The sequence below is a fragment of the Sorex araneus genome, chromosome 3 (assembly GCF_027595985.1).
Source record: "Sorex araneus isolate mSorAra2 chromosome 3, mSorAra2.pri, whole genome shotgun sequence".
NCBI classification, from domain to species: domain Eukaryota; kingdom Metazoa; phylum Chordata; class Mammalia; order Eulipotyphla; family Soricidae; genus Sorex; species Sorex araneus.
In genome coordinates, this window is record NC_073304.1 from 95637871 (window position 1) to 95663890 (window position 26020).

Below are 26020 nucleotides of genomic sequence, written 5' to 3' on the forward strand. Positions count from 1 at the left end.
GTTCCTGCTAGTTCCCTATAGGCAAGTGGAGAGTTTAACAAGGACCCGTAAAGAGAAGGGAAATGTGAGTAGGTTCTGAATTATGCAGGTTCTGATTAGAGTCGAGACCACCTATTACCAGATACACTTATAATTCCCTGTACGTGATTATTCCTAAGAATAAAGATGATCAGAAGGCAAGGAACAGAGGCTTGTTGATAGGTACAGACATAATGTATGTTAAAACCAAGCAGTGGGCTGGGATTATTTTTTCACTCATCAGTGTTACAACAGAAAGATTTTGAATGAGGGGCTGGAATAATAATAGTACATCGGGTAGGGCATTTGCCTTGCATGCGGCCAACCTGGGTTCAATTCCCAGCATCCCATATGGTGCTCCTGAACACCGCCAGGAGTAATTCCTGAGTGCAGAGCCAGGAGTAACTCCTGTATATAGCTGGTGTGACCCAAAAAGAAAAAAAAAAGAAAGACAAAGATGTTGAATGAAACAATGAGTCTGAGTACCTAATATACAATAACCCTGCTTTTTTTGCCTGGTGTCACGTTGCTTTGATAGAAGGACCTATGCAGGTCCTGTTTTTGTGTTCTCAGGAGAGGATTTTCATTTAACATCAAAAATGGGACTGCGATGTAGAACACATGCTCAGCATGTGTGAGGCCTCGAGTTCGAACCCTAGCATATCACACATGCCCCAGCATGGCCATTCTCAGGGAGGGAGTAGCACCCGAGCAGCAGGAGAGACCCACCCAGTTCCTTTCCCTGTCAACAGCACTGGGAGAGCCGCTGCTTCCCACACGGTCCCTCTCTGCATGTCAGTCACAGCCTTACATGTTCCTTGGTATCATTTACAGGTGGCTGTTGGGCCTGAGCACGCTGAAAAGTCTCCCTGTCAAGAAGCGCTCTTTCCTTCTGCATTTTATGCCTTTCATAAAGTGATGAAACATCTGATGAAACATTTCCTAGGAATGAGAGCTCAGATTTTATATGGGGGCGGGTGTCGGGGCAATGACTGGTACCTCCTCGCCCAAGCAGAGACCATGTGTGGATGGGGCGAGTGAGGGGGGACCCCACAGATCCTGTCTGACAGGACCAGGCAAGAGGGTGTGACTAAAATTCATCAGAGTGAGTAAGTGTGTGTGTGTGTGTGTGTGTGTGTGTGTGTGGTGGTAATTTGGTCGTAATTATAGAGCAGGTGCGACAGACAAGGAGAGCTAATGGGGTGAAGGGGAGGGCACCTGTACCAGTGGGGGAGCAGGGGGGCCATGACAACTCAGCCCTGCCCACAACTATCTTCCCTCTCTATGAGCCTTGGGGCTGTGTCCAGTGGCCCCCGGACAGATATCTCCTTTCCTCATAATTGCTCCATCTGTCCTCTCCCACCCGCCCCCCTCACTCACCATCCTTAGGCCCTGCTTTATTTTCCCTTCAAGACACTCCCTGTCCCTCCCCAAAGACTGCCATTCCCTCCTAATGACTAGACCTGGGGTCGTTTTCTCTCTCTTGTTCCCTGGAGACTATTGAGAGAAACTGTGGTGAGCTCCTCGGAGCCAAAAACTTTACTATCTTGTTCACTACTCGGCCCTCAGGACCTCGGAGCATGCCTGGCATACAATAAAACAAATCAATATTTGTTGAATGAGTACAAATCAATACATGCTGGTATAGTATAAATTCCTTCGGGAGAAATTACATGAATCTGGATGTGGTGTCGATATCAAGAATAGAGGCATCCAGATGACTAATGTTCGGATTTGGGTGCCAGCATTGCTGCGTGGATGTGTGGTTAATATTCATTCTGCAGTATAATGAAGAATGTAGCAGCTTTTGGGTGGGAAGGTGTGGGGGTTGTCCATACCTGGTGATACTCAGGGCTTACTTCTGGTGGTGCTCAGGAATGGGATGCTGGGGATAGAACCTAGGTTGGCCATGTGCAACAAAAATGTACTTGCACTCCTCAACTGTACTCTCTCTCCAGCCCCAGAGAGTAGCTTTTCTGGAGTAACATCTTATTAGGGTGTTTTCAAATGCTAAGTGACATGCAAATGCTATTTGTGAAAACGACTTTTTCTACTGCCCAGCACAGTAGAAAAATTATACAATAGTAAAGGGAATGCTGGGCCACAGAGGCAGGGTGGTTGGGAGGGGACAGGGTGAGGGTGGTGGGAGGGATGCTGGGACCATTGGTGGTGGAAAATGGGCACTGGTAGAGGGATGGGTATTCGATCATTGTATGACTGAGATGCAAGCATGAAAGTTTGTAAGTCTGTAACTGTACCTCATGGTGATTCACTAATAAAAATTTAGAAAAAAAATTATACAATAGATACCACGAAGCGAGCAGATACCATTGGGCTATACTAGCATGTGACAGGGACGAATGGAGATGTTACTGGTGCCCGCTCGAGCAAATCGAAGATTAACAGGATGACAAGTGACAATAGGTGCCAAATTAATGGTATTATTTCAAGCAGCTGCACCACTATCATTGCATAGAATCAGAGTTCTTTGAGGGAGAAGTATATATGTGTACTTTTGTACTTTTGTAGGTATACACATGTTGCTTATGTATGTGTGTTATGTCGAACTGTATCTGTATGCAATCACCAAGGTCAAAAGCGTGGTTTGAAATGGTTGAATATGCCAGTTTGACTTTGATGGACCGGATCCCCTTTCTTCAGTTTCCCCCACAGATAAGATCCTATTTCCCGGGAGCCATGAGGAGAGGTGGGAAAGAAATAGAAGATGGTCCCCACTTTATGGAGAGTTTATCTTAAGAATGGCGGGGGGGGGGCGTGGAACGACACATCAGGAGACAAATATCTTAGGAATATTTGGAGAAGTTGAACAGGGGCTGCGTGCAGGGGCTGGGGAGATGGCTAAAGACACACAGAGCCCCGAAGGACCCCATCCTCAACACAGCGCCTCTGGAGTGTGGCCGGGTGTGGCTCTAAATGTGGGGGGAAGGAGAGGGCAGAGCAGTGCCCAGGCAACATAGATGGTCCCTTGAACCCCGCCTCCACGCCCGCCTACTCCTTGTTCCAGAAAGGGCCCGAGAAGGAAGAAGCCGTTACCGTCCAAGGGGATCCCTAGGAACAGCATGTTCGAGGCGTCCAGCATGATGCGTCGCATGAGCGTCAGCACGTCCACGTAGCCCGACTCGCTGGTGACCTCCTCCAGCCGGTCCAGGTGCGTCCGGACGGAGCTGGCGCAGATGGTCACCATGCGCACCAGGCCGGGTCCGGACAGCGCTGTGGGCGCGCACCGCGGGGAGAGAGGAGGCAGTGAGGACCGAGACGCAGACAGAGACACGGGGAGCCTGGCTGGCGGGGCAGAGCGGGGCGGCCTGTCCACGGCTTCCTGGCCTAGCTTCACGATTGGCTGCTGTCTCCTAATTTGTCGGCCCGCGCCGTCTCACCTGTGGGACTCGGAGTGAAGCTTACGCATCTTAGCTTACGCATCTTAGTCCAAACAGACTCTCTAGGGTGGGCTGCTTGGGCTGCTCCCGCTAGGGCCAGCCCTGAGTGGGACTGAAAATGAAACTTGTGCTGGCAGGTGGGTTGTTTTCCAATTTTTTAAAATTGTTTGAGACTTGTCCGCGGGTCTCAGTTTGGTCGGGGTGTGGTTTGGTTTCAACAGGTAGCGTGGATGCTACTGCCTAAGTCCTAATGGGACCTGGATGCCTGGAGCCCAGCTGCTTCCTGGTGTCAAGTTTTGAGTTCGAAATGTGAGTCCTGTTGGCGTCTCTCCATTTCAGCCTCTCCACACACTACGTGGATTCATTCCACCCACCTCGCATCGTAAGATTTTGGTTTTGTTTGGGGGCCCCGCCTGGAGAGGCGCAGGGCTCACTCGTGTCTCTGCTCGGGGTCTCTGCTCTGGTGGTGCTTGGGACACCAGATGCTGAGCTGGGCATCAAACCTGGGTTGGCCGCATGCAGAGCAAGTACCCGTACCCTCTGTCCCATCTCTCTGGCCACCACGTGCTTCTTTCCCACCGGACTGGGAGCTCGAAAGGGCACTGGCCTCTGCCTATTAGCCTCCCCTTAGTCCATCAAACCTCCCCATCTGAGCAACCAGTGGGTCATGAAGATAGGAAGAGTCTAACTTATAACAGTTCCTTAAACTTTCTTTGAGCGCTACCTCTCTTTTCCTCCTCTCTCTGTCCCTCTTCCCTCCTTCCCTCCCCTCCCTCCCTCTCCCTCTCTCCCCCTCCCTCCTCCCTCCTCCCTCCTCCCTCCCTCCTTTCCTTCCTTCCTCCTTCCTTCCTTCCTTCCTTCCTTCCTTCCTTCCTTCCTTCCTTCCTTCCTTCCTTCCTTCCTTCCTTCCATCCTCCCTCCCTCCCTCCCTTCCTTCCTCTCTTCTTTCCTCCCCCCTCCTTCAATTTTTGGCAGGCCACAACTGGCTGTACACGGACTTACTCCTAACCCTGTTGCTCTGGGACTCCTCCTGGCAGTGCTCAGGGGACCATATGGGTTGCCTAAATAGAACTGGATTGGTAGGATGCAACACATCCTTAAACACTTAGCATCCTTACAGAGCCTAAACCACTGTACACTCTCTCTCTCTCTCTCTCTCTCTCTCTCTCTCTCTCTCGTTCTCTCTTCTTCTTATATTGTTTAATTACTCAGACTTGCTGGTAAAGCCAGTATCCCAGAAATGCAAGAGAAACTTTTGAAGGCAGACTTTGCAAATAAGAAAGAGAGCCTAGTGAGTCATAAGCAGAAGATTTTTACTGACATAGGGGGCGGGGAGTGAGGGGAAGGTCAGGGAGATGGCTCAAAGGGCTGGAGCACAATCCTTTGCTGATTTTGAGCCTGGGTACCACAGATGTACCCAGGAAGAGCAGAGCACTGCCAGGTGAGGCCCCAAGCCGCACTAATGATATTAATGATAATGATAATAGTAATAATGATGGTGATGATGATGGAAGCCTGGGTTGGTGGCAAATTCTCTGACTAGGAAAGATCTGACCAGTCGGAAAGATCAGGCTAATACCCCCTTGCCCCCATAAGGTCCATATCCGCAAACCAAAAAAACGCATCCTAAAGGCCCCACTCTTTATGCAGTGGCCTGGCTGGACACTGTCCAGGCTGACGGCTGTAGGGTTTGGCTCTAACTCCTCTAGCCTAAAGCCACGATTTACACATATGAACGGGGTGTAGTATCATGGAAAGAGCATAGGCCAAGGAATGTGGGTGGCTTCTAGATTCTTCTATTTTTCTCTTTCTTTTTGGGTCACACCTGGCAATGCTCGGGGTTATTCCTGTCTCTGCACTCAGAAATCACTCCTGGCAGTAATTCTCGGGGGACCATATGGGATACTGGGAATCAAACCCAGGTCAGCCACGTGCAAGGCAAACGCCTTACCTGCTGCTGTGCTATTGCTCCAGCTTGTGGGCAACTTCTAGAAGCCCGAAAGATAGGGAGGGAACCATTCTCCCCTGCAGTCCTCAAAAGGGAGGTGTCACCAACACCCCCATGTTAGAGCACTGCAATACCCAATAGGCTCTCTGGCCTCTGGAACTGTCAGGGGACCTGCTGACTGCTGGGCGTCACCAGGGCTGTGTCCGTTTTCTTGGACAGCAGTGATGGGACATGTGGCTAGGCAGAGCGGCTAGGCTTGTTCTTCCCTTGTCTCGGCAGCCATCAGGGTGGTGGGGTGGGAACGGGAGGCAGTGCGGTTCGCAGTGTAGTGTGGCAGACTGGAGGGACAGAGGAGAGTGATGGTGTGCTGTCCCGATGTGCCTCACGGAGAGGCTGAGGTTGAGACTGGCCTGGCCTGGCCTGGGGGTCACCAGGCCAGGAGGCTTTGTCAGCTCTCGGCCAGTCTCCCCCATCACTGCCTCTCGGTCTCCCCCATCACTGCCTCTCTGCAGTTCCTCACCTCTCAAAAGCTGCCAGGGACATGCCCTAGCCAGCCCTGCCCTCTCTGCAGCCCCCTGTTTCTCTTCCCGGGGATTTGCTTTGTTCAGACGTCTGAGGTGTCGGCCACTCACTGCTCCTGTCCTCAGAGGACACCACCCTCTGTCGTGTCCCCTACCTCTGTCCACTCTTGATGTTGCTTTGGGCCTCACTGGCAAGAACAGAGTTTGTGGCTAGAAATGTGGCCCCCTTCCCTGATCCCACCCCTGGGTTGCTCCCCGGACCAGCTTTTACAATGTTGGAACTCGGGCAAGTGACTCCTCCCCCCCAGCCTCCTGTGCCTCCTGTCTCCTGCGGTGATCCAAGTGCTTGCTGTGGGGCCAGAGAGAGAGTATAGGGAGAGAGTCAGGCTCGCGGCCAATCCTGGCTCCATTCCCGGCACCCTGTATGGTCCCCCAGGCCTGCCAGGAGTGATCCCTGAGCACTGAGCACAGGAGCCAGCCCTGAGTGGTGCCAGGTGTGACTCCCAGCAAATAACATCAAGTAACATCAAATCAGATCAAGGACTTAATATGCCAAGTGCTCGGAGCAGTGCTCAGGGGTGCGGGAGGCAGGGCAGTGGTCATAGAGCAGGTTCGGGCACACGGTATTTGTGTGTTTGGCAGCGGGGGAAGCTGCTCAGGGTTGAAGCAATGATGGAGGGGGCGGGAGGGGGCGGCGCCTGCTCACCCTTGTTGAAGTAGGGCCGCACAGCCTTCCAGAGGGCCGGGTTGTTGTTGAAGATGACTCCGTTCTCGTGCATGCCGATGCACTGCAGCCCCAGCTTGCTGCCGAAGCGGCAGCTGTAGTGACTGTGCTTCATGACGTGGAACAGCCCTGAGGACCTGGCGAGGAAGCAAGCCAAGGCAGTCATTTCCGAGGTGGTGTGTGTGTGGCGGGGATGGGTGTGGGGGGTGGTGGCGGGAGGAGACTCCCCCATGGGCAGCCCCTGTGGCTCTGGTGCATGTGTGTGTGGCGCATGGCGGGCTTCCTGGGGTTCAGACCTACCCTGCCTCCTCCAGCGGAAAGTCTGGTGCCTCCTGCCACCCGGTGTGGGTGAGAACCTGTGCCCCATGCCTGTAAGCACCCCAACTCCCCACCCCCTTTTCCTCTCCAACCCCAAGTTGCTGAAATACTGCGGTCTGTTGGGTGCCAGCTCTGCAGAGCCGTGACACTCTCCCCTGAGTCCTGAGCGCCTCAGATAGGGGTCCCCGCTGCCCCCGCCCCAGCACACACCCCTAAAGAGGCAGGGGGGAGCCTCAGCCTTAGGGGTAGCTCAAGTCGCTTCTTCCGTTTGGAACCAGCAGTTCTGCCTCATATGGCTCAGCTCCTGTCTCCACTCAGGCCAGCCCCTCCCGCGGGGCACTGTGCTGGGCGTGAAGGGCAGCTTGTGGGCCCAGCTTGGAGCCTAGGGCCAGGCTGGCTGGGCTGGGCTGGCCCTGGCCGGTGCTCCATGGTGGTGACGGCCACTATCCTGGGTCTCATGGAGGAGCCCGGGCTTCTTCCAGGGCCTGAGACATGGTGAGCCCCTGGGCTGGCTGCACTGGGCTCATCCCCATTTCCTTGGACTTCTGGGCTTCTCCTATTGCCATGGACCCGCCAGCCTCTGTGCCAACAGAGCCCGTTTCAAGACCATTACCCAGATGAGTCCACTAAGAGTCAGCAGAAAAGGCTTCACAGGTTTGGGATCTGGATGTGGGCAATTCAGAAAAATGCAAACTCCCAGTGCAAAGTAACAGGTAAGCCCATTTTTTTCCGCAATAAAAAATTATTCATATCGTTAGCCATTTCCTCCTCCCTCCTCCTCCCTCCTCCTCCTCCCACTCCCTCCTCCTCCCACTCTCTTCTCCTCTCACTCCCTCCCTTCCTCCTCTTCCCACTCCCTCCTCCTCCCCCCTCCTCCTCCTCCTCTTTTTTTTTTCAATGGACTGCAAAGAGGGGGCAGGTGATTAGCAAAAGAGTAGAGGTTTTCTGCAGAACGTCTGTGGGACAGAGAAAGATGAGGCGAGGCAAATCACCATTTGCTTCCATTTCAGTCAGGTTCACAGGACAGGGGCCAGGCCTGGTGTAGGATTTGCCACTGGTATATATGCTGGTGGGGTCTGCGATGGCCAGATCTAGCACGAAATGACCCTTGACTCTGGAGCTTGAGAATCAAGCTGCTCTGGGAAACAAACAGAACCCAGAAACTCCCTCCAGACTTCCTCCAGCCAAGGATCTGAAACCAGGGCCAGGTGGAGTTCAGGAGAGAAATCATAAAATCAGAGAGGGACTAAACATATGAGCAGAGGGATAGACGGAAAACGTGCCCATTATGGCAAGGAAGTACCGCCTTTACAAATGATGTTGCAGAGGAGAGGAGCTGGCCGTTCCCGGCATGCAGAGGCTAGAGATGGAAAATAGCCATGCAGTGCCCAATTGTGCAAATTCAAGTTGCATCGAATATTGCTGGTATATTCCTCATTTTGGATCACATGCCTTATTTCTTGGTGAGCTTAGTATTCAGGGCACGCTTTCATAAAGTCGTTATGGACATGGATGCCATGTGCCACCAGCTCCACAAGGCACCTGAAGTCAAATGCACCTGAAAAGCAAGTATTAAAAAACCTTTGCTTCTGGGGCTGGAGCGATAGCACAGCAGGTAGGGTGTTTGCCTTGCACGCGGCCGACCCGGGTTCGATTCCCAGTATCCCATATGGTCCCCCAAGCACCGTCAGGAGTAATTCCTGAGTGCTGGAGCCAAGAGTAACCCCTGTGTACTGCTGGGTGTGACCCAATAGGCAAAAATAATAATGATAATAAAACCGTTTGGTTCTTGCAAATTCTTCTGCAATGGGCGTTTCACATAACACAGGGCCCAGGAACGGCTACTCTAGTGGAAACAGATGGTTCTTGCCCTGAGCCACAGTTATTGTCTTCACTCTTGCTCTTTTCTGTCACAGTTGATACTTGGTTCCTAAAAGGACAGCTTTGTTTTCATGAGCTTTGTTCAGCTCATGCCTATGAAAGCATGGACAAATAGAGGTTGCTCTGGTGGAATGGAGTAATTGGGCAGTGGACCAAATGTTACACCTACACAGTTGTGACAGATTTCAGAGGCTATTTTTTTTCTTTCTGGGCACACCTGGCGATGCACAGGGGTTACTTCTGGTTCTGCACTCGGGAATTACTCCTGGCGGTTCTTGGGGGACCATATGGGACTCTGGGAATCGAACCTGGGTCGGCTTCGTGCCAAGTAAACACCCTACCTGCTGTGCTATTGCTCCAGCCCCCAGAGTTTTTAAACTGTAAAGTTTATTTTTTAAACTGTAAAGGCAACCCATTGACATGAAATAAAAATGTCAAGAAATTAAAAATGAGATTATTAGATGAATCAATTATTTTGTTGATACTTTTAGTTCAGGAAAATATTTTACTCTCGAGTCAAAACACTGTAAAGTTAGTATCCTTTTAATGTTGGAGACTGTGCACCAAATGATCCCTAGTTCTGGATACATTTTCCTCTTCCTAGCAGCTGGGTCGGACGTAGGGCTGACTTTCCTGTCCTGCAAAGAGAATTCCTCACGCGGCTGGAGTCCACATGATTGCTCGCTGAGTATCTTGCGGCAGGGACCATTGGCATGGAAGAACAAGTGGGCTGCGGGTGCATTTTGAGAGCTGCCCTGCCTTTGACAGGGCCGGTGGGATGTGGGCATCCATACCATCCGGGTAGATGCTCACAGCAGACTCTCCCAGTCCTGTCCAAGCCAGCCATCCCCAGGTGGATGAGGCGATCAAACAAAGAGGAGGGAGCAGTCTTTTCTCGAGGCTCACTCCCTCATGCTCCTCTTTGCCAAGCCACCTGCAACACTTCTCCCAAAAGCCATCCTCTGCTTTCTACTACACTGTAGAAATCCGTGTTCTTCATTGAGCACATATCTCCATCTTCTTTCCCTTTACATTTCTTTAAGTAAATTTCTTGAAATGAAACCAATTCACTTTTACACTCACAAAATTAACGACAAAGTAAGCACAACCTCACACCCACACATTTTAAGAACTAAAGAGCGAGTGTATCACTATTTTTCTCCTCCTAAGCCTTGTATACATAATTATCTATGTTTGCATGATCATTTCTTCCAAAGGGATTACTAACAACAAAAAAATTTTTTAAGAGAAGAAACCTCAAACTTCCCCTAAATTGAAATGTTAAGCTGCCCCTCCCTTCCCCAAACCCCAAAACCTATTTTAAAATCAGTATGCCCTCTAGAGGGAGCCAGCATCTCAGTTAATCTAGCATCTGACACTGCAGCCAAGAAGCAGAGACATGTGACAGACCCAGAGAACAGAGAATCGGTTTTTGGGGTTTTTTTTCTACTTTTTTAAAAAAATTGAATCACTGTGAGGTGGATAATTACAAAGCTGTAGATGATTGAATTTCAGTCATACAGTATTCCAACACCCATCCTTCCACCAGTGTACATTTCCCCCGAACCAGTGTCCCCAAGGTCCCTCCCATTACCCCCCAATCCACCCCCTGCCTTGCCTGCCTCTATGACAGGCGCTTCTCTCTCTCTCTCTCTCCCCCTCCCTCCCTCCCTCCCTCCCTCCCTCTCCCTCCCTCCCTCCTTTTGGGCATTGTAGTTTGCGATATTAATACTGAAAGGTTATCAAGAATATCCCTTACCTACTTTGAACCCTCAGATCTTGTCCAGTGTGATCATTCCCAGCTATTATTGTCATACTGGTCTTTTGTCTATCTTACATACCCTCAGCCCCAGACATGCTTGTGGTCAGTTCCAATCATTGACTAGTTATCCATTATCTATCCTAACCCCTATTTTCCCTGGCCATGGATATTCTTCTACAATATATATATTATATATCACAAATGAATGCAGCCATTCTATATCTGTCCCTTTCCTTCTGACTCATTTCACTCAGCATGATACTTTCCATGTCCATCCATTTATAGGCAAATTTCATGACTTCATTTTCCTGACAGCTGCATAGTATTCCATTGTGTAGATGTGCCGTAATTTCTTTATCCATTCGTCTGTTCTTGGGCACTTAGGTTGTATCCAGATTATGGCCATAGTGAATAGTGCTGCAATGAACATAGGAGTGCAGATGGTGTTTCTTCTGTGTGCTTTAGGGGCCCCAGGGTATATTACCAGAAGTGCTTTTGCTGGGTCAAGTGGGAGCTCAATTTCTAGTTTTTTGGGAAACATCCATATTGTTTTCCAAACAGGCTGAACCGGTCAGCATTCCTGCCAACAGTGAAAGGGAGTCCCTTTCTCCCCACATCCACGCCAACACCGGTTACTTTTGTTGTTTTGGATGTGTGCCAGTCTCTGTGGTGTGAGATGATATCTCATTTTGTTCTGCATCTCCCTGATGATTAGTGATGAAGTGCATTTTTGTTTTCCACGTGCCTTTTGGCCATTTGGATTTCTTCTTTGAGGAAGAGACGTGGTTTAGAATGAACTCATTTATCAGGAGCTGCTGGCTTTATCAGCCCAGAGTGATACTGGATCATTCGCTAGGGGAGGTGTTAGCGCCTGGGAGACTGAAGGTATCGCACAAACAGTCGTGGGCGCTGCGATTTGTGTCCATGGAACCACAGCAAAGTAGGAGCCACGGGGGGAGGGGGGCAGGAGCCAGTGTCACCGTGTCCAATCCACTGAAATGGAACCACCACCCCAGAGGTGGCCAATCTGTGGCCTATTCAGGATGGAAATGTCACGGGAAAGCAAGTGTCAGGAGGTCAGGAAGAAAGCAAGCCTCTCGCCCAGTGCTGCTCGTTACAGGCCTCACCCCGGCAGGACCAGGCCCAAGGGCAACGCATCCCAGAAGCATGGAGGCCACTGGTGGGGTCAATAGCACCAACACTCAGAACCAGCAGCCTGGGAGAGACCTGTGCGTGTCTGAGATGCACTCTGTAGCTTTATCCGTGGCCGTGACCCTCCTTACCCAGGGCATGTACCGGGTCTCTGTGACAGACCCTTCCCAAGCTCCCGGGACCCAACTTAGGATCTCCGAGGGTGAGACCCTCCTCTCTGTCTCCTAGTCTGACCTAATAGGAGGTGTGTAATTCCCTCCATCCCCCTGCTTCCAGGAAGCGTTATTACAAGGAACGGTGATCCTGGAGCCTGTCAGAAGTCCAGGGAGGAGGGGGTCGGCAGTGCTAAACACACACCAACAGCAGTCCAGGGTGAGGACACAGGAAGGCAGGGCCCCCTGGAGGGCGCAGGGACACAGCCCTCTCAGCTTGCCTGAGTAGAAAGTTGGGGAAAATATCTTACCTATGTCCTGAGGACACTCCCCGCCCTGTGTTCCCCAGCTCCCTCCACCCACTCCTTCTTCCTTTGTCTGATGAAATCCAGCTCACTCTCCGCTTGTGCCTGGTGGCCCCATGGAGCTGGGGAAGAGCGCCTTGTGCTCACGCGCGGATGTTGTCTACACACTCACATGCCTCCTGAATGAGCAGGGCTGGATTCGGTGGGACCAGCTCCCTAGCACAGCCACCCACACGCCTCTAGAGGGCGCTGACATCCCACTTCCCTCCTCAGACTTTCCCTCCCCTCCGCACTGGCTGAGCTCATAGAAAATGCAGCACGAGGAGGACTCTGGGGAAGCCTCGGTCACCAGACTCTGTGACCCCTGTTTCAGCCAGCCATGCTGTTCCTGTGCACCCCCTTCCTTGCCCCAATGCACGGCCAGCTGGACCTGTCCCCGGGGCCCCTCCAGCTCCTACCCTGCACACTGCCCCCCCATCCTGTCCCCTTTCCCCCACCTCCCCAGCCGGCTCAGGCACCAGGCACTCTGATCCCGCGCCCTTCCACTGCGTGCCTCCTTCCCCACAAACTGTTTAGAGCGCTTATCCCTCTCTCTCTCCTCTGGTCAGATGCACTTGTTAGGGTCACCCAAGACAAAATCCCTCCCCATGCCCCGCACGCCTCCCCCAACACTGTGGTTCCACGCGGTGGCGGTGTCTGAATCACTGTGCTGCCATGGGCGGGGTCTGGCCTGATTGACAGGCCCCGGGCTCTCAGACCCCCACGCTCTCGTGGATGGATGATGGCCCTTCCCAGGCTGGCTAGTTTCCTGCTACACTGGGTGGCCCCGACTTTCCTCTTCTCCCTCTCAGCCGCCCCTGGGCATTGTCCAGTCAAAATGACCAAAATAGGGTCCTCACCTCACCCCGTCCCAAACTTGCTTCTCCTGTGTCCATGATTAGTCATGTCCTCCCCCCTCGCCCCGCCCTACCCCCTCTTCACCAATCCACTTGCCCCGCCCTCCAGTGTCAGTCTGGTTTCAGCCTCTGACTCAAAAATCACCGGGACAGTGGTGACCCCTGCAGGGCGCGTGGGATTTTCAGCGCCAGCTCTTTGGTAACATTTTCCTGGACTCTCAGATGCTTTGGTCTGATCTTTTGCCTTGGCCTATGAAATATCACTGTCACTGTCATCCCGTTGCTCATCCATTTGCTCGAGCGGGCACCAGTAACGTCTCCATTGTGAGACTTGCTGTTACTGGTTTTGGCACATCGAATACACCACAGGGAGCTTGCCAGGCTCTGCCATGCGGGCGAGATACTCTCAGTGGCTTGCCGGGATCTCCAAGAGGGGCAGAGGAATCGAACCCAGCTCGGCTGCGTGAAAGGCAAGCACCCTACCCACTATGCTATCCACCCTGTCATGGCATGACCTGTGTGGCCCTTACATGCACCAAACACCATCATCTCTTGATCAGCAACTTTCCCTACACCCGTCTTGTGTGCCCTTCTGGCCGTTCTCAACAGAGAAGCCAGGATGATGGTTCGAGCTGAGACCATGTAGCTTCTCATCTCAGACCAAGCTAAAGCTGGACGCCAAAGACTTTGATAACTTAGGATCACCCAGCCCTGACAATGGCCCATGAGGCTGCGTCCCCTGGAACTTCGCATCCTCCCAGAGTCCTGCATCCTTCCTGGATCTTCCTGCGTTTCCCCTTCTATCAGATTGTCTTTATAAGGGTTAATTGTATGCCCCACGTGGGCCCCCAGTTACTTCAAGGTAGTCACAGATGGAAATGGTGAAAATGGAGGCTTGAAGTGTAGAACCAGGGGCCTCGGGAAGGAAACAAGGTCAGAAGGGGTGCATGGTCAGAAAAACACTGAAACTCTCTGAAACAGTCTAAGATCCTGTCACACAGCAGCTACTTTAAAACATTTTCCCAGGGCTGGCACAGAGCCAGGTTGATCCTATTGCATACGGTCTCTTCCCAGCCCACCAGGAGCGATTTCTGAGTGCAGAGCCAGGAGTAACCCCTGAACAGGGGTGTGGCAGGAAAAATAATCTATTATTTTTCAGATTACAAGTTGCTAAATGATGGGTGATCAGCTGAGGTGGTGCTGGACAGTGGCAAGGTGTCAAGCATGACACCCCATCAGTAGCAGTATTATAAAACAATGCCTAAAATTGGGGGGGGGATGTGACTGCTACAGAGGCAGGCTGGTGGGTGGAAGGCAAACTGGGGACATTGGTGGAGGAAAGTAGACACCGGTGAGGTGGTGTTGGTCCAGCATAATGCCTGAAGCTCAGGTATGAATAACTTTTTCAATCATGATTTCTCAATAAAAGACGAAGAAGTTTTGACCTGGGAGATGACTCTAAGGGCTGGCACCTGCACTTTGCATGGGGAGTCCTCTGTTCAACCCCTGACACCACATGGACACCCACTATTAATAGGAGTGACCCCAAAACAAGTTTAAAGACTCAAGAATGTGTATGTTTTCTCTACATTTTCTTGTTTTGATTTTGGGTCACACCTGTCTGTGCTCGGGGCTTTCTCTTGGCTTTGCACTCAGGGATCACTCCTGGGGACTTACCGGACCCTATGGGGTGCTTGGGTTTAATTTGCATTGACTGCGTACAAGGCAAGAGGGCTGCCTGCCGTGCTATCTCGAAAGCTCCCTCATTTGGGTATTTGTAACGTTTGCGGGTCACACAGTATAGGCAGTGAAAAGCCTTATCATGTGCCAGGCCCAGACCACAGGAGTCACAGGATGCCAGGAATGGAACCTCAGTCAGCCATGTGCAAGGCAGATGGCCTACCTGCTATAATAATCGTTCCCGCTGTGTGTTTGGGATTTTGGGTGGTGCTCAGGGATTACTCCTGGTAGTACTAGGGAAGATCATGGAATAGCCTGGCAAGCTCCCCATGGCATATTCCATATACCAAATACAGTGACAATAACAGGTCTCATTCCCCTGGCCCTGAAAAAAGCCTCCAATCGTTGGGAAAAACAGGTAAGGAGAGGCTGCTAAAATCTCAGGGCTGGGATGATTGAAGACGTTACTGGTGCCTGCTCGAGTACAACGAGATGAGAGTGACAGTGTTACAGGTTGCCTTTGCATTCATCTCGCTGGACTTCCCCCCTGCCCCTCCTTAGGCCTTTACCGGCATGCTTTTGTCCCTGTGAGGCCTGCCTGGGTCAACTCCCACGCCTCCAGCTAGCCCCCTGCACCCCTGACTCAGCCTTTCTACACAGCCCATCTGGACCTGGTAATGTCCCCGTGTTAGAATGGAGAGTGCCCTATGGTGGGAGGCCCCCAGTCTCAGGCAGATGGGGACCACCAGCTTTCCCCAGTGACCCTCTACATCTGACTTGTTTATTGCTGGTGATGTCTGAACAAGAAGACAGTGTTTTTCTCCAGAAGGGTAAAGATACCCTTTGTTCATGAAACCTGATGCACAGAGTATATCATCTATAAATGTTTATTCTGGTGTTTGGGCCACATCTGGGTGTTGCTCAGAGCTTATTCCTGGCTCTGCCCTCAGGGATCACTGCTGGTGGGGCTCAGGTGCTAAGGATCAACCCAGGATTGGTTGCATGCAAGACAAGTACCTTAAACCCTCTACTGATAAATGTTTGTTGTGAATAAATGTTTACCTAGTGAACGAGTGACGCCAAAAACTTCGATATTTTAGGATCACCCAGCTCTCAGTATGGTCGGCAAATGCTCGTTGAGAAAATGCGAGAATGTCTCCCTTGTAAGATCATGCAGGATTAAAGCAGGTGTGCCGATGTTTTGGATGTTTTGTTGTTTTGCAGAGGCCCTTTTGTGTGCTCTGCCTGCATCTGTTTTCTTTTGCATGTTCAAGACCGAAACTGGCATAGTGTTTTGCTTCGGTCCTGCAGATGCTTATGCATTTTGGTGTGTCCAGAGGACACAAAAGACCTTTCCTGCTCCTACAACCCCTCCTCCCCCATGATCCCGCTTGCATCTTCCCCCCAAGTTCTGCAGCCTCCCTCCCCCTACCTCCGCTGCAGCTCCGGAGACTATGCTGGCTGGAAGACTTGCGTCACTGTCTCTCCCCAGTTGTGATGGATACAGAGCTCAAGATTTCAGGAGGGATAAAAGAGTCTGGCAAACAATTCCAATCAAAAAGGACAGAAAAGCTTTCTGAGGTCCACCGGGGTCTTCTCGAGAGGTACGGGCTGTTCCGGGAGGTACCTGAAGTGCAGGCGAGGGCAGGAGCTGGGGACAAACATGTCCTCTCCCTGATGAGCTCGGCCCTTAATAGCAAGGCTGAGTGGCAGAGAGGCAATTAAAAAGAACACACAGACCCCAGCGAGTGAAAAGAACAGGACCAGAGCTGGGGGGGTGGGGGGAGGGACCGTGGGCAGGGTGGGGATGGGAGAGCTGCTGTGTGAATCTGTCTCCCTGCCTGCCTCCCTCCTGGCTGTCCCCACAGGGCAGAGTGCTAGAGTGGTCGCATGCCCACCCCCCACTACCATGACCTTCCCGTGCCCGGAGCTGGCTTGGGGCATCTAGTGGCTTGACCTGTGTTCTGAGTCTACAGTCTTGCAGTCTCAGGCTTCCCCCTTCCCCTCAGCACCTGCCTCGCCCTGCCCTGAGCTAGCCTGAGCTAGACCTTCATCATCCCCCTCCAGCTTGGCCACCCCGATCTGCCCTTCCATCGGGGCACACTGGGTTCTTCCGGGGGGGCCCCCCGAACATGACTCTTGCCTGGGAAGCACCCTGGAAGATTAAAAAAGCTGGGGTATAGCCTGAGAATTTGGGGTTCTGAAGTGGGGGGGGTCTCTCCCTGAGTGACCTCTGGATGCAGCCCAGGAGAGAGGACAGGCATGCAGGAAGCCTGGACAGCCAGCAGTGGGGGCAGCCTTTGGGGCCGACATGGGCCGCTCCTCCTGTCTGCTGAGGGCAGCCAGTGAGAGGGCAAGGCGAGGCTGACCGTGGGAGGGCTGGGGGGTAGCTGGTTGCACTGGGGGCATCAAAGAGCAGGAGCGACTGTCCTGAGACCCCCAAAGCCCTAAGGTTCAGAGACTGGGGGTGGTTGTCAGGGTGAGTGGAGTATCGAGTTTAAAGCCAGGGGCTGGGGGTAGGAAACTCAGGACATTGGTGGTGTACACTGGTGAAGGGAGGGGTGTTGGGACATTGTGTTACAGAAACCCAATCATGAACAGCTTTGTGATTGTGTATGTCACAGTGACTCAATAAAAAATAAAAATAAAGATAAGATAGAGAAGGGACCAGTATGACAATAATAGCCTGAAATGATTGCGCTGGACAAGAATGGAGTGCTGAAAGGAGGTAGAGGGATATACCTGATAACCTTTCAGTATCTGTATGGCAAACTACAATGCCCAAAAAGAAGGGAGGGAGGGAGGGGGATGGAGGGAGGGAGGGAGGGAGGGAGGGAGGGAAGAGAGAGGTGGCGGAGGGAGAGAAGAAAAGTGGGGGGGGGTGGCAGATGGGAGGGAACCTGGGAAATGTACACTGGTGGAGGCATGGATGTTGGAACACTGTATGACTGAAATCTAATCATAAACAGCTTTGTAAGGGTCTATCTCACAATGATTCAATAATTTTAAAAATTCTAAAAGAAAATTAAAATAAAGTCCAGGGCTGAAGAGCCAGGACAGGGTTTGACTTGTGTGCACAGCCTATGAACATTACTGGGGACCCCTCCTGGAGTCCCCACCCCCCAGCACCACCAGGCCAGATCCCATGGGGTGTCACATCCTTGGGCCTTCACATTGAGGTGCTGGCCTCGTTGGCCAAGAATCACTGGAAGGGGCACGCAGCACCCCCACCCCTCTTGCTGGCCACTGCCTGGGAGCTCCTCGTGCTCAGTCAAAGCAGAGTCAGACTTCGTCATCGCTCAACTAAAGTAGAGTCTGTGACTCCGTGGTCTTAACAACCATGACCGTGGAAGCAGCTCCAACTCCAAGTGCCCCCCAATTCTGGCTTAACGGACCTCTAAGGCCCTACCCCCAAGGCATTTGTACCTTGTCGGTCAAGGTGGGGCCAGGTGCGTCTGTTCCTGACAGGTCTACAGATACTGATTGGAGAACATGACGTGGAGTCATTTTGCAGTGAGCCTGCTCATCCACCACATCATGCTGAACACACGCAAAGACAGCCGGGGCCAGAGGGGGCCAGTCCGTGCTTGGTCCACCACGACCTCACAGCATAATTTAAAGTATTCGGAAGGCTCACCCATCTCACTCAGGTACTGGGTTCTGAGAACTGGGCTTTGAGGACACCACGGTATCTCACTACTACAGTTGAGGAGGTCGATGACCCTGAGCTGGAGAGAGGGTCAGGATTCCACTGAGTTCAAAGCAGCAGCCTGGGCTGCCTGAATAGAGGATTCCCGTGGGGATGGGAGAGAATCAGAAGTAGTCAAACGTCATCAGTGAGATGACACTGGTGGGTGGCTTTGCTGAAGATCCAGTAAGGAGAGCTGACGGCTCGGTAAATATGCCCTTTGAAGTTCTCCATCTTTTGGAGCATCAGGAAGTCAACGGCCAACATCCAGAGACTATAAAACCAAGCTCCCTGAAGAGAGTGACACAGAGTCTCTTGCCCCATACCTGGCTGTTTTCACCAGGGTCCCTCAGAGGGGGTAAGTTGGGTTTCCCTCCCCGCCCAGAGCAGAGCCCTGACAGTTGAAGACCTCTGGAACCCAGCCACAGCCATGCTCAAGCTATGTTCGGCCCAGCCTCACACATGAAGGAACCGGCAGAAGAACCCAGGTATGCGGGACTCAGGCCTGAAATCTCCAAGGCTGCTTGGATCGGGACTGGGCCTCTTCCACCCAGATCTCCCATTTTCCAGTAGCTAGGCAGTCACACCCAGAAACTGCCCCTGGCGCTTTGTAACCTCATCAACGGCCAGCATCCAGAGACTATAAAACCAAGCTCCCAGAAGTGTGCGGCCACAATAGACCAGTTCTCCCTCTTGGAGAACCTGGCGAGCTACTGAGAATTTACTGCCTGCAAGGGGGAGAGCCTGGCAAGCTCCCCATGGTATATTCATAAGCCAAATACAGTAACAATGCTGGGTCTCATTCCCCTGACACTAAAGAGCCTCTCATGCGGTACCATTAGGAAGGATGAGTAAAGAGGGGCTGCTAAAATCTCAGGGCTAGGACGAATGGGGACGTTACTGGGCCCGATTGAGCAAATCAATGATCAACGGGATGACAGTGACACAGTGATCACTTAGTTTAAGTCAACTATCTCAAGCTGATTTGGCCTACCACACCCCCTTTACAGGGAAAAAAAAGTTACTCAGTGCTGGAAAGTTACCCTGGGGTGTGTGTGTTGGGGGGGGGGGGGAATCTCCCTTCTTTAAATGAACAAACTAAAAAACATTGCCCAGATACACCCAAGGTTCCTAGCCCTCCCCTAGACCCCAGGAAAGTATCACCCACATTAGGAAACAGATTTAAGCAGCTGTATCACTGTCATCCCGTTGTTCATCAATTTGCTCGAGCGGGCTCCAGTAATGCCTCCATTCGTCCCAGCCCTGAGATTTTAGCAGCCTCTCCTTACTCGTCCTTCACAACGATTGAAGGCTCTTTCAGGGTCAGGGGAATGAGACCTGTTATTGTTACTATTTTTGGCATATCGAATACATCACGGGGAGCTTGCCAGAATACTCTTGCGGAATACTCTCAGTAGCTTGCTGGGCTCTCCAAGAGACACATATATTTATTTCCCTCTATGATGATGTGTTGCACTGTGCGGCCGCACAACACAACCTTACGAATATAAAATTTTAAAATAAGATACATAAATAAAACACACACACACACTCACACACACACACAAGATACTGAGAAACCCAGATTTAGGTTCTAGCTCTGGCATGCTGAAATATAGCCAGAGACTAAAAACCCAAGTTCAAGCCCTGTCTCATCTCTTTTTGACTGCATCTATTAGCCAGTGATTTAAGCAGCTGGACCACAATCTTGGGGATAAAGATGCCCCACTGTGAAGATAATTTTGTTCTAAAAGAAAAACCACAACCCTCTCCCCCCACACACCCTCCTTAATTTTAATAAGGTCCCCATGACTCCCGGACTCACTTGCTGATAATGAGCGTTTCCTCGCCGCTGATCCAGACTCTCGTGAATTCGCCGTACATCCGGTTGTAGTAGTTGCAGGCCCTGCCAATCCCCATCCACAGGAAGCGGCCGTGGGAGATGAGGGGCCCGATGCCCAGACAGTAGCCAGGACCTGGAGGAGTTGTGGGTCAGGGTTGCTGCCACATCCCAAAGCACAGTTGTCACTGCCCTTCCTGTTCTTAATTTTTTTTTCATTTAAGTCCCTTTTTTTAAAAAGTCCCCAGGATTTACAACACCGGTCCCTGCATGCAGTGTTTCAGCCCCTCACCGTCTCCCAGACTTCCCTCCACTGCTCTCTCAAGGCCCCCCCCCAATCATCTCCGCCCACCTGCACCCCCACTGTTCCCCTGTTCTGGTAAACTCTGTTCTCTTTTTATAGCTGTTGCCTTTGGCCATAAAGAAGCACAGGAAGGAATAACAAATTACACGTTTTCTTGTCCTTCTCTATCTGTATGACCTTTCACATCTTCTGCCTGAATCTGTGAATCACTTGAACACGGTGATCCAAGCTCCCCCGAGCAGACCTGAGCTTCGTGCCTCCCACTCCCCGCCCCCCACCCCGCCCCCACCGCCTGCTGCCCAACATCCCTGTCTCCCAACCTGGAGTGCAGCTTGTTCAGGGGCCCACCACACCTGATCTATTTGCTCTTAGCTTTTCCAATCCAAATGAAGCACGCTGTGTGTCTGCTATTCCCTCGCCCAGCTCAGTGGTGATGATAAGGTTCAAGTACAAGTCCCTCCACCTCGTAATGAGCCTGCAAACCAGGGTGTGTCGCAGGGTGGTGAATCTCTTTGGCTACTTGGTTTTCATTTTGGTTTGAATGCCCCAGGAGAGGAAAGGGGTAGGTTAGAATCAGAAGAGTGTTTGCACCTGCCCCCTAAAACCCTGGCGACCACCAACTTCCAGAACCCAGTGAGAAGTGCAGGTGCGCAGTTCAGTGACGGCAAACTCCAGCCTCAAGGGATAGGGGATGGGCTGAATCCTTCTCACCACCCCCCACCCCGCCCGTCCCCATGGGATCCTGGAGGTCAGACCTACAAACTGCCTCCTGCTGCTACTTAAGCTCCTTAACAGCCATGATCCAGAGATACACAAAAGAATCTCTGAACCGAGCAGTTTATTGCAAAGACTTCCCCAGACCCTAATTGTCTATCATCATTTTAGAATTCCAGGAGCACGCAGCCACACTCTCGACCATGTGACATTTTATGCTATTCATAACAAGCAATACAAAAGAGAGTATGGGGAAGATTGTCAGCCGTGGAGGCAGGGGGAGGGGTGGGGAGGGATACTGGGGACATTGGTCGTGGAAGAGGTGCACTGGTGGAGGGATGGGAGTTTGATCATTGTATGACTGAACCTCAAACAAGAAAGCTTTGTAACTATCTCACAGGATTCAATAAAAATAAATAAAAATAATAAAATAAAATTATTCGGAATAAAAAAAAGAGTGTTTGGGTTATAATTATTTTGTTTTTATAATGCCCCCCCAAGGTGGTGCTCTGCTTAGCGGTGCTCAGAGCCATCAGGGCTACAATGAGCAGTGCTGGGCTAGAGGTGGGGGCATGTTGGATGGTGCTGGTGTTCCAACTCCAGGCATTGCGCCTGCCAAGCACATGTTCTGCCACTTGAAGGATCTCCTCAGCCCCAGTAGAATCTTTTTTAGCTAAGAGAAACATATTCTGCAAACATAACACCCAAACACACACACACAGAGTTAAAGAAAAAATCTTGGGTTGGAGAGGTTACTTCAGGAGTTAAGGCATTTTCCTGGTCATGGCTACGGACCCTGGTTCCACCCCCAGAACTGCTTATGGTCCCCCTTGAGCACTGTCAGGAGTAAGCCCTGAGCCCAGTTGGGTGTGGCCCCAAAATACAAAGAAAAAGAGAGAAGAATGTTGTTGTTCTTGGTGTATTTGGGGAGGGAGTGTGTGGGGGTGAGTGGGGGTGTGGCACACCCAGCTGTGTCTTCAGGGGTTATTCTCACGAGGAAGAACCACGCAGTGCCAGGATTGAGCCCAAGCCTCCTGCATGTAAAGCATGTGCCACAGCCCAGGCTTTCAGTGTAAGAATCTTTAACTAAATCTTGCTGGCAATAACTTAACTAAAGCTAAGAAGTGAGGAGCAGGCCGTGAGTCTGATCAATGTCTGGCTGAGTTTGACTTAGAGCTGTGGCTTCTGGGGAGCAGTCGCCACCTGTGCCCTTGCTTGGACAATGGCCGCTCATAAAGAAGAAGCAGCCGAGTCACATCCGGGGAATTTGCTGTTGTTTCTGAGAATGAAGCTCGGAACTCTATTTTCCTGCTGGTGGGGAGAAGCTAGACAAAGCCTCTTGGAATAGTTTTAGGAGTTGCACTGTAAATCCGCTGTATTCCTAACTCCTCCTCCTCCTGCTCTGAGCTGGTTATGAAGTAATTACACTCATGATTATAGGAGACAGTAGTGCGACTCTCCCGAGGGGTGGGGTTGTAGCGTAACCTAGAGATCCTATAGTTGGACTTTTATTTGGACTCTTAATCAGCTCAATTAAGAGTTTTACATCTCAGTTGTTTGGCAAGTAAGACTCCGTCTCTAATTTCTCATTAGCTAGTTTAATGTGGATGAGACTGCCAACATGCCCATCTCACACCACACACACACACACACACACACACACACACACACACACACAGTCTTTAAGGAGATCTCTGTTAATATTTTCAGAAGCAACACATTGTAAATGGCTCCAGAAACACTCAATCATAAGTAAACAGCTGACTTTATATTGAAATCATTCCATTAATGGCCAGGGAGAGTGGTTTAGGTGCTTGCTTTACACACAGCCAGCCCAGATTTGATCCCTGGCACTACATATTGTCCCCTGAGCACTGCCATGTGTAAGCTCTGAAAACACATCTTCCCACCCCCAAATAAAAGACCTTTTTAACTAGAAGATATGATTGAAATTATGTATTTCCTGGGCCAGAGAGATAGTACAATGGGTAGGGCACTTGCTTTGCACACAGCCAACCCAGGTTAAATTCCTCAGCACCACATATGATCCCCTGAGCCCTGCCAAGAGTAATCCCAGAGCCAGGAGTAAGTGCTAAGAACCACAGGGTGTGGCCCCAAACCCAAAGAAGCAAAAAGTATTTCCTTAAAATGTCAGTAGAGATACTGAGCTAATTAGTTGAAATATGCATAATCACAAAATACTTTGTTGGAGATTTACAGCCTTAAAACATAGTGGATTACCGGTAAATGTTTCCTGAATACATCTTTTTCTTTTTCTTTTTGGGTCACACCCGGCGTTGCACAGGGGTTACTCCTGGCTCGTGCACTCAGAAATTACTCCTGGCGGTGCTCAGGGGACCATCTGGGATGCTTGGAATTGAACCCGGGTCGATCGTGTGCAACACAAATGCCCTACCCGCTGTACTATTGCTCCAGCCCCACCTGAATACATCTTTACAGCTAACCAGACCTGTGTTTGTAATCACTGTAGCACTGTATCACTGTAATCCCTGTAGTCCTGTTGCTCATCAATTTGCTCAAGCGGGCACCAGTAACACGTCCATTGTGAGACTTGTTATTACTGGTTTTGGCATATCAAATATGCCATGGGTAGCTTGCCAGGCTCTGCTGTGCAGGCAGGATCCTCTTGGTAGCTTGCTGGGCTCTCTGAGAGGAACAAAGGAATCGAACCTGGGTCAGGTATTTGTAATATAAAGGAAAAAGGTTGCAATGTCGTTCTTAGAGTCTTTTAGGCTGTATTCATATTTCTGTATAAAAACGCAATACCATCACTCTATCACATACATGGTATGTGAGGATGGACTCATGCAGCATGTCCTGTCTTGGCACACAAGCCCTCAGGCGGCAGTGACACATAGGGCAAAGACTGGCCTGTCCATTCTTTACCTCAAGATAAAGAGTGCCAAGTTGAGTCTTACTATTTGGGAAGCACCATTCCAGTTCCAGTCAGGCCGATGGGAGCTGTGGCCGGGGCAGCGCACTTTGCTCGGGCGGAGAAACCCCAGTGCTTGAACCCACTGGCAATCAGTGCCTGGGTCCTGAGTGGGCATGGGTCAGCTTCATTCACCCGGGAAATACGGAAACAGGTGCCACTTAGGACTGGGGGCAGCTGGATAAATACAACTCCCACGTTGTCTAGGGCAACTGGGCACCCTGGGCAGATGTGGGGGGGCAGGGGGCAGGAGAGGGACGGACAGACAGACAGACAGAGTGGGAGCGGCTTTGGGGGAATGCCTTTCTGCAGGCACATCCGGTCTGGCGGTCTCCGAGCTGAGAACCGTTATCTAGGCAGAGTCTTTTTCACACCCTCAGAGGAGCAGTAAATACTTGAGAGTTTCCCGAGCTACCCCCCCACCCCCACCCCCAGACCGTGGAGACACGGCCTCCAAGCGGCGCGGCCAACAGCTGGTGCCTCTCCCTCGCCATCCTAATCAAGAAGCCTCTGCATTCCAGACTCCTACACCCCGGAGCAGCACGCAGCACAGTAGCCCAGACGGGAGACACCCCAGATGTCTGTGGCGCGTGGGCTGGCTCACTGCACCCAGAGACGATGTTCCCTGTGAACTCCAGCTGCGAGCGGGGATGGAGCGAGTGGCGAGACCCAGGGCTGTTGGATTCCATTTGTGCACCATCGGGAGGCAGGCAAAAATCAAGCTGTGTCGTTTGGGACTATGACATTTGGGAGCGAAAATGCAGGTTGGGGCGGGAGGGGGGAGAGCAGCAGCAGGGGGTGGGGGTGGGCTACTGTTCAGAAATCCAGAAGGTTCATCTACAGAGATGGGGAAAGACACAAGAGGAAGCCCTGCGTCGCTGCCCCACCAGCCTCCCTCTTCTTCTGGGCTGGGATGGCTTCTTTCCCAGGGTCATTTGGGGGCGACGTGTCTTCCTTCCCAGTGGGAAGGCGGGGTGTGTGTGTGTTGGGTCGGATCCTTTGCTTGCTGTTCCCCACCTCCAGGGCCGGCGCAGAGAGAGGCTCAGTGGAGGAGGGTCCCTCTGCAAGGGTCTCCGGGAAGGGAGAGTGGCAGATGCCAAGTACCCAGAGGTGCTGTTCAGAGATGTGTGGATGGGACCGGGGGCTCCCCAGAACCCCAGAGAGATTTGCACAGAGAGCCCCAATAGCTCGGACTCTTTCCTGCACCAGCCGTGCAGCCACCCTCCCCCGTTCTGCCCCCCTGCTAGGTGACGCCCCCACCTCCTGCTTTCCTTGGCAGCTTCCTTACCCAGAAAGTGAGTTCAGGGAGGCGCTCTCCCCCACATCCCCCTAGCCCCCCCGGGCAGCTGAAGGCCTTTTTGCATCCTGAACCCCCCACAGCAGCTCCTGCTGGCCTCCCTTCAGCACCTGCAGACACTGAGCATCCCCTGAGCTGTGTGTGGCGCAGGGAAGCTCCCCAGAGGAGGACGATGGACCGGTCAGCCAGAGCGGGGGGCCTGGGAGTCTGTGCCATTCTGGCTAGCCCCCCTGTTGGAGGTGGGGGAGGGGATGTGAACAAAAGCTTCCTGTCAGCGAAAATGAAAACTGATTTGGGGTTCAGTAGATCCTAACTGTCGCCCCGTCCCACCAGCACCACCACACACCCAAGTGCCCTTTTCCCTTCCCGCCCAGGGCGCCGACACACAGTCTCCTTTCTCTGGGCTCCAGCCCTGCCCAGCTAGGTGGGCACTGGGCCCTCATGCCTTCTCCTGCTTGTCCCAGGCTTC

The 26020-nt window shown here is 51.8% G+C and overlaps 1 protein-coding gene across 2 annotated transcripts in view; it reads right to left on the reverse strand.

Moving 5' to 3' along the window:
• The window catches only part of LOC101552379 (aromatase), a 72671-nt gene that overhangs the window by 12240 nt on the left and 34411 nt on the right, over window positions 1–26020 (reverse strand). For both annotated transcript variants that reach the window (XM_004611771.2, XM_055131422.1), the window contains exons 3-5: window positions 20269–20419; window positions 6592–6746; window positions 3073–3249 (exon numbers count right to left, since the gene is read on the reverse strand). In XM_004611771.2, the coding sequence (XP_004611828.1) occupies window positions 3073–3249; window positions 6592–6746; window positions 20269–20419 (483 nt within the window). The remainder of the gene's footprint in view (window positions 1–3072; window positions 3250–6591; window positions 6747–20268; window positions 20420–26020) is intronic.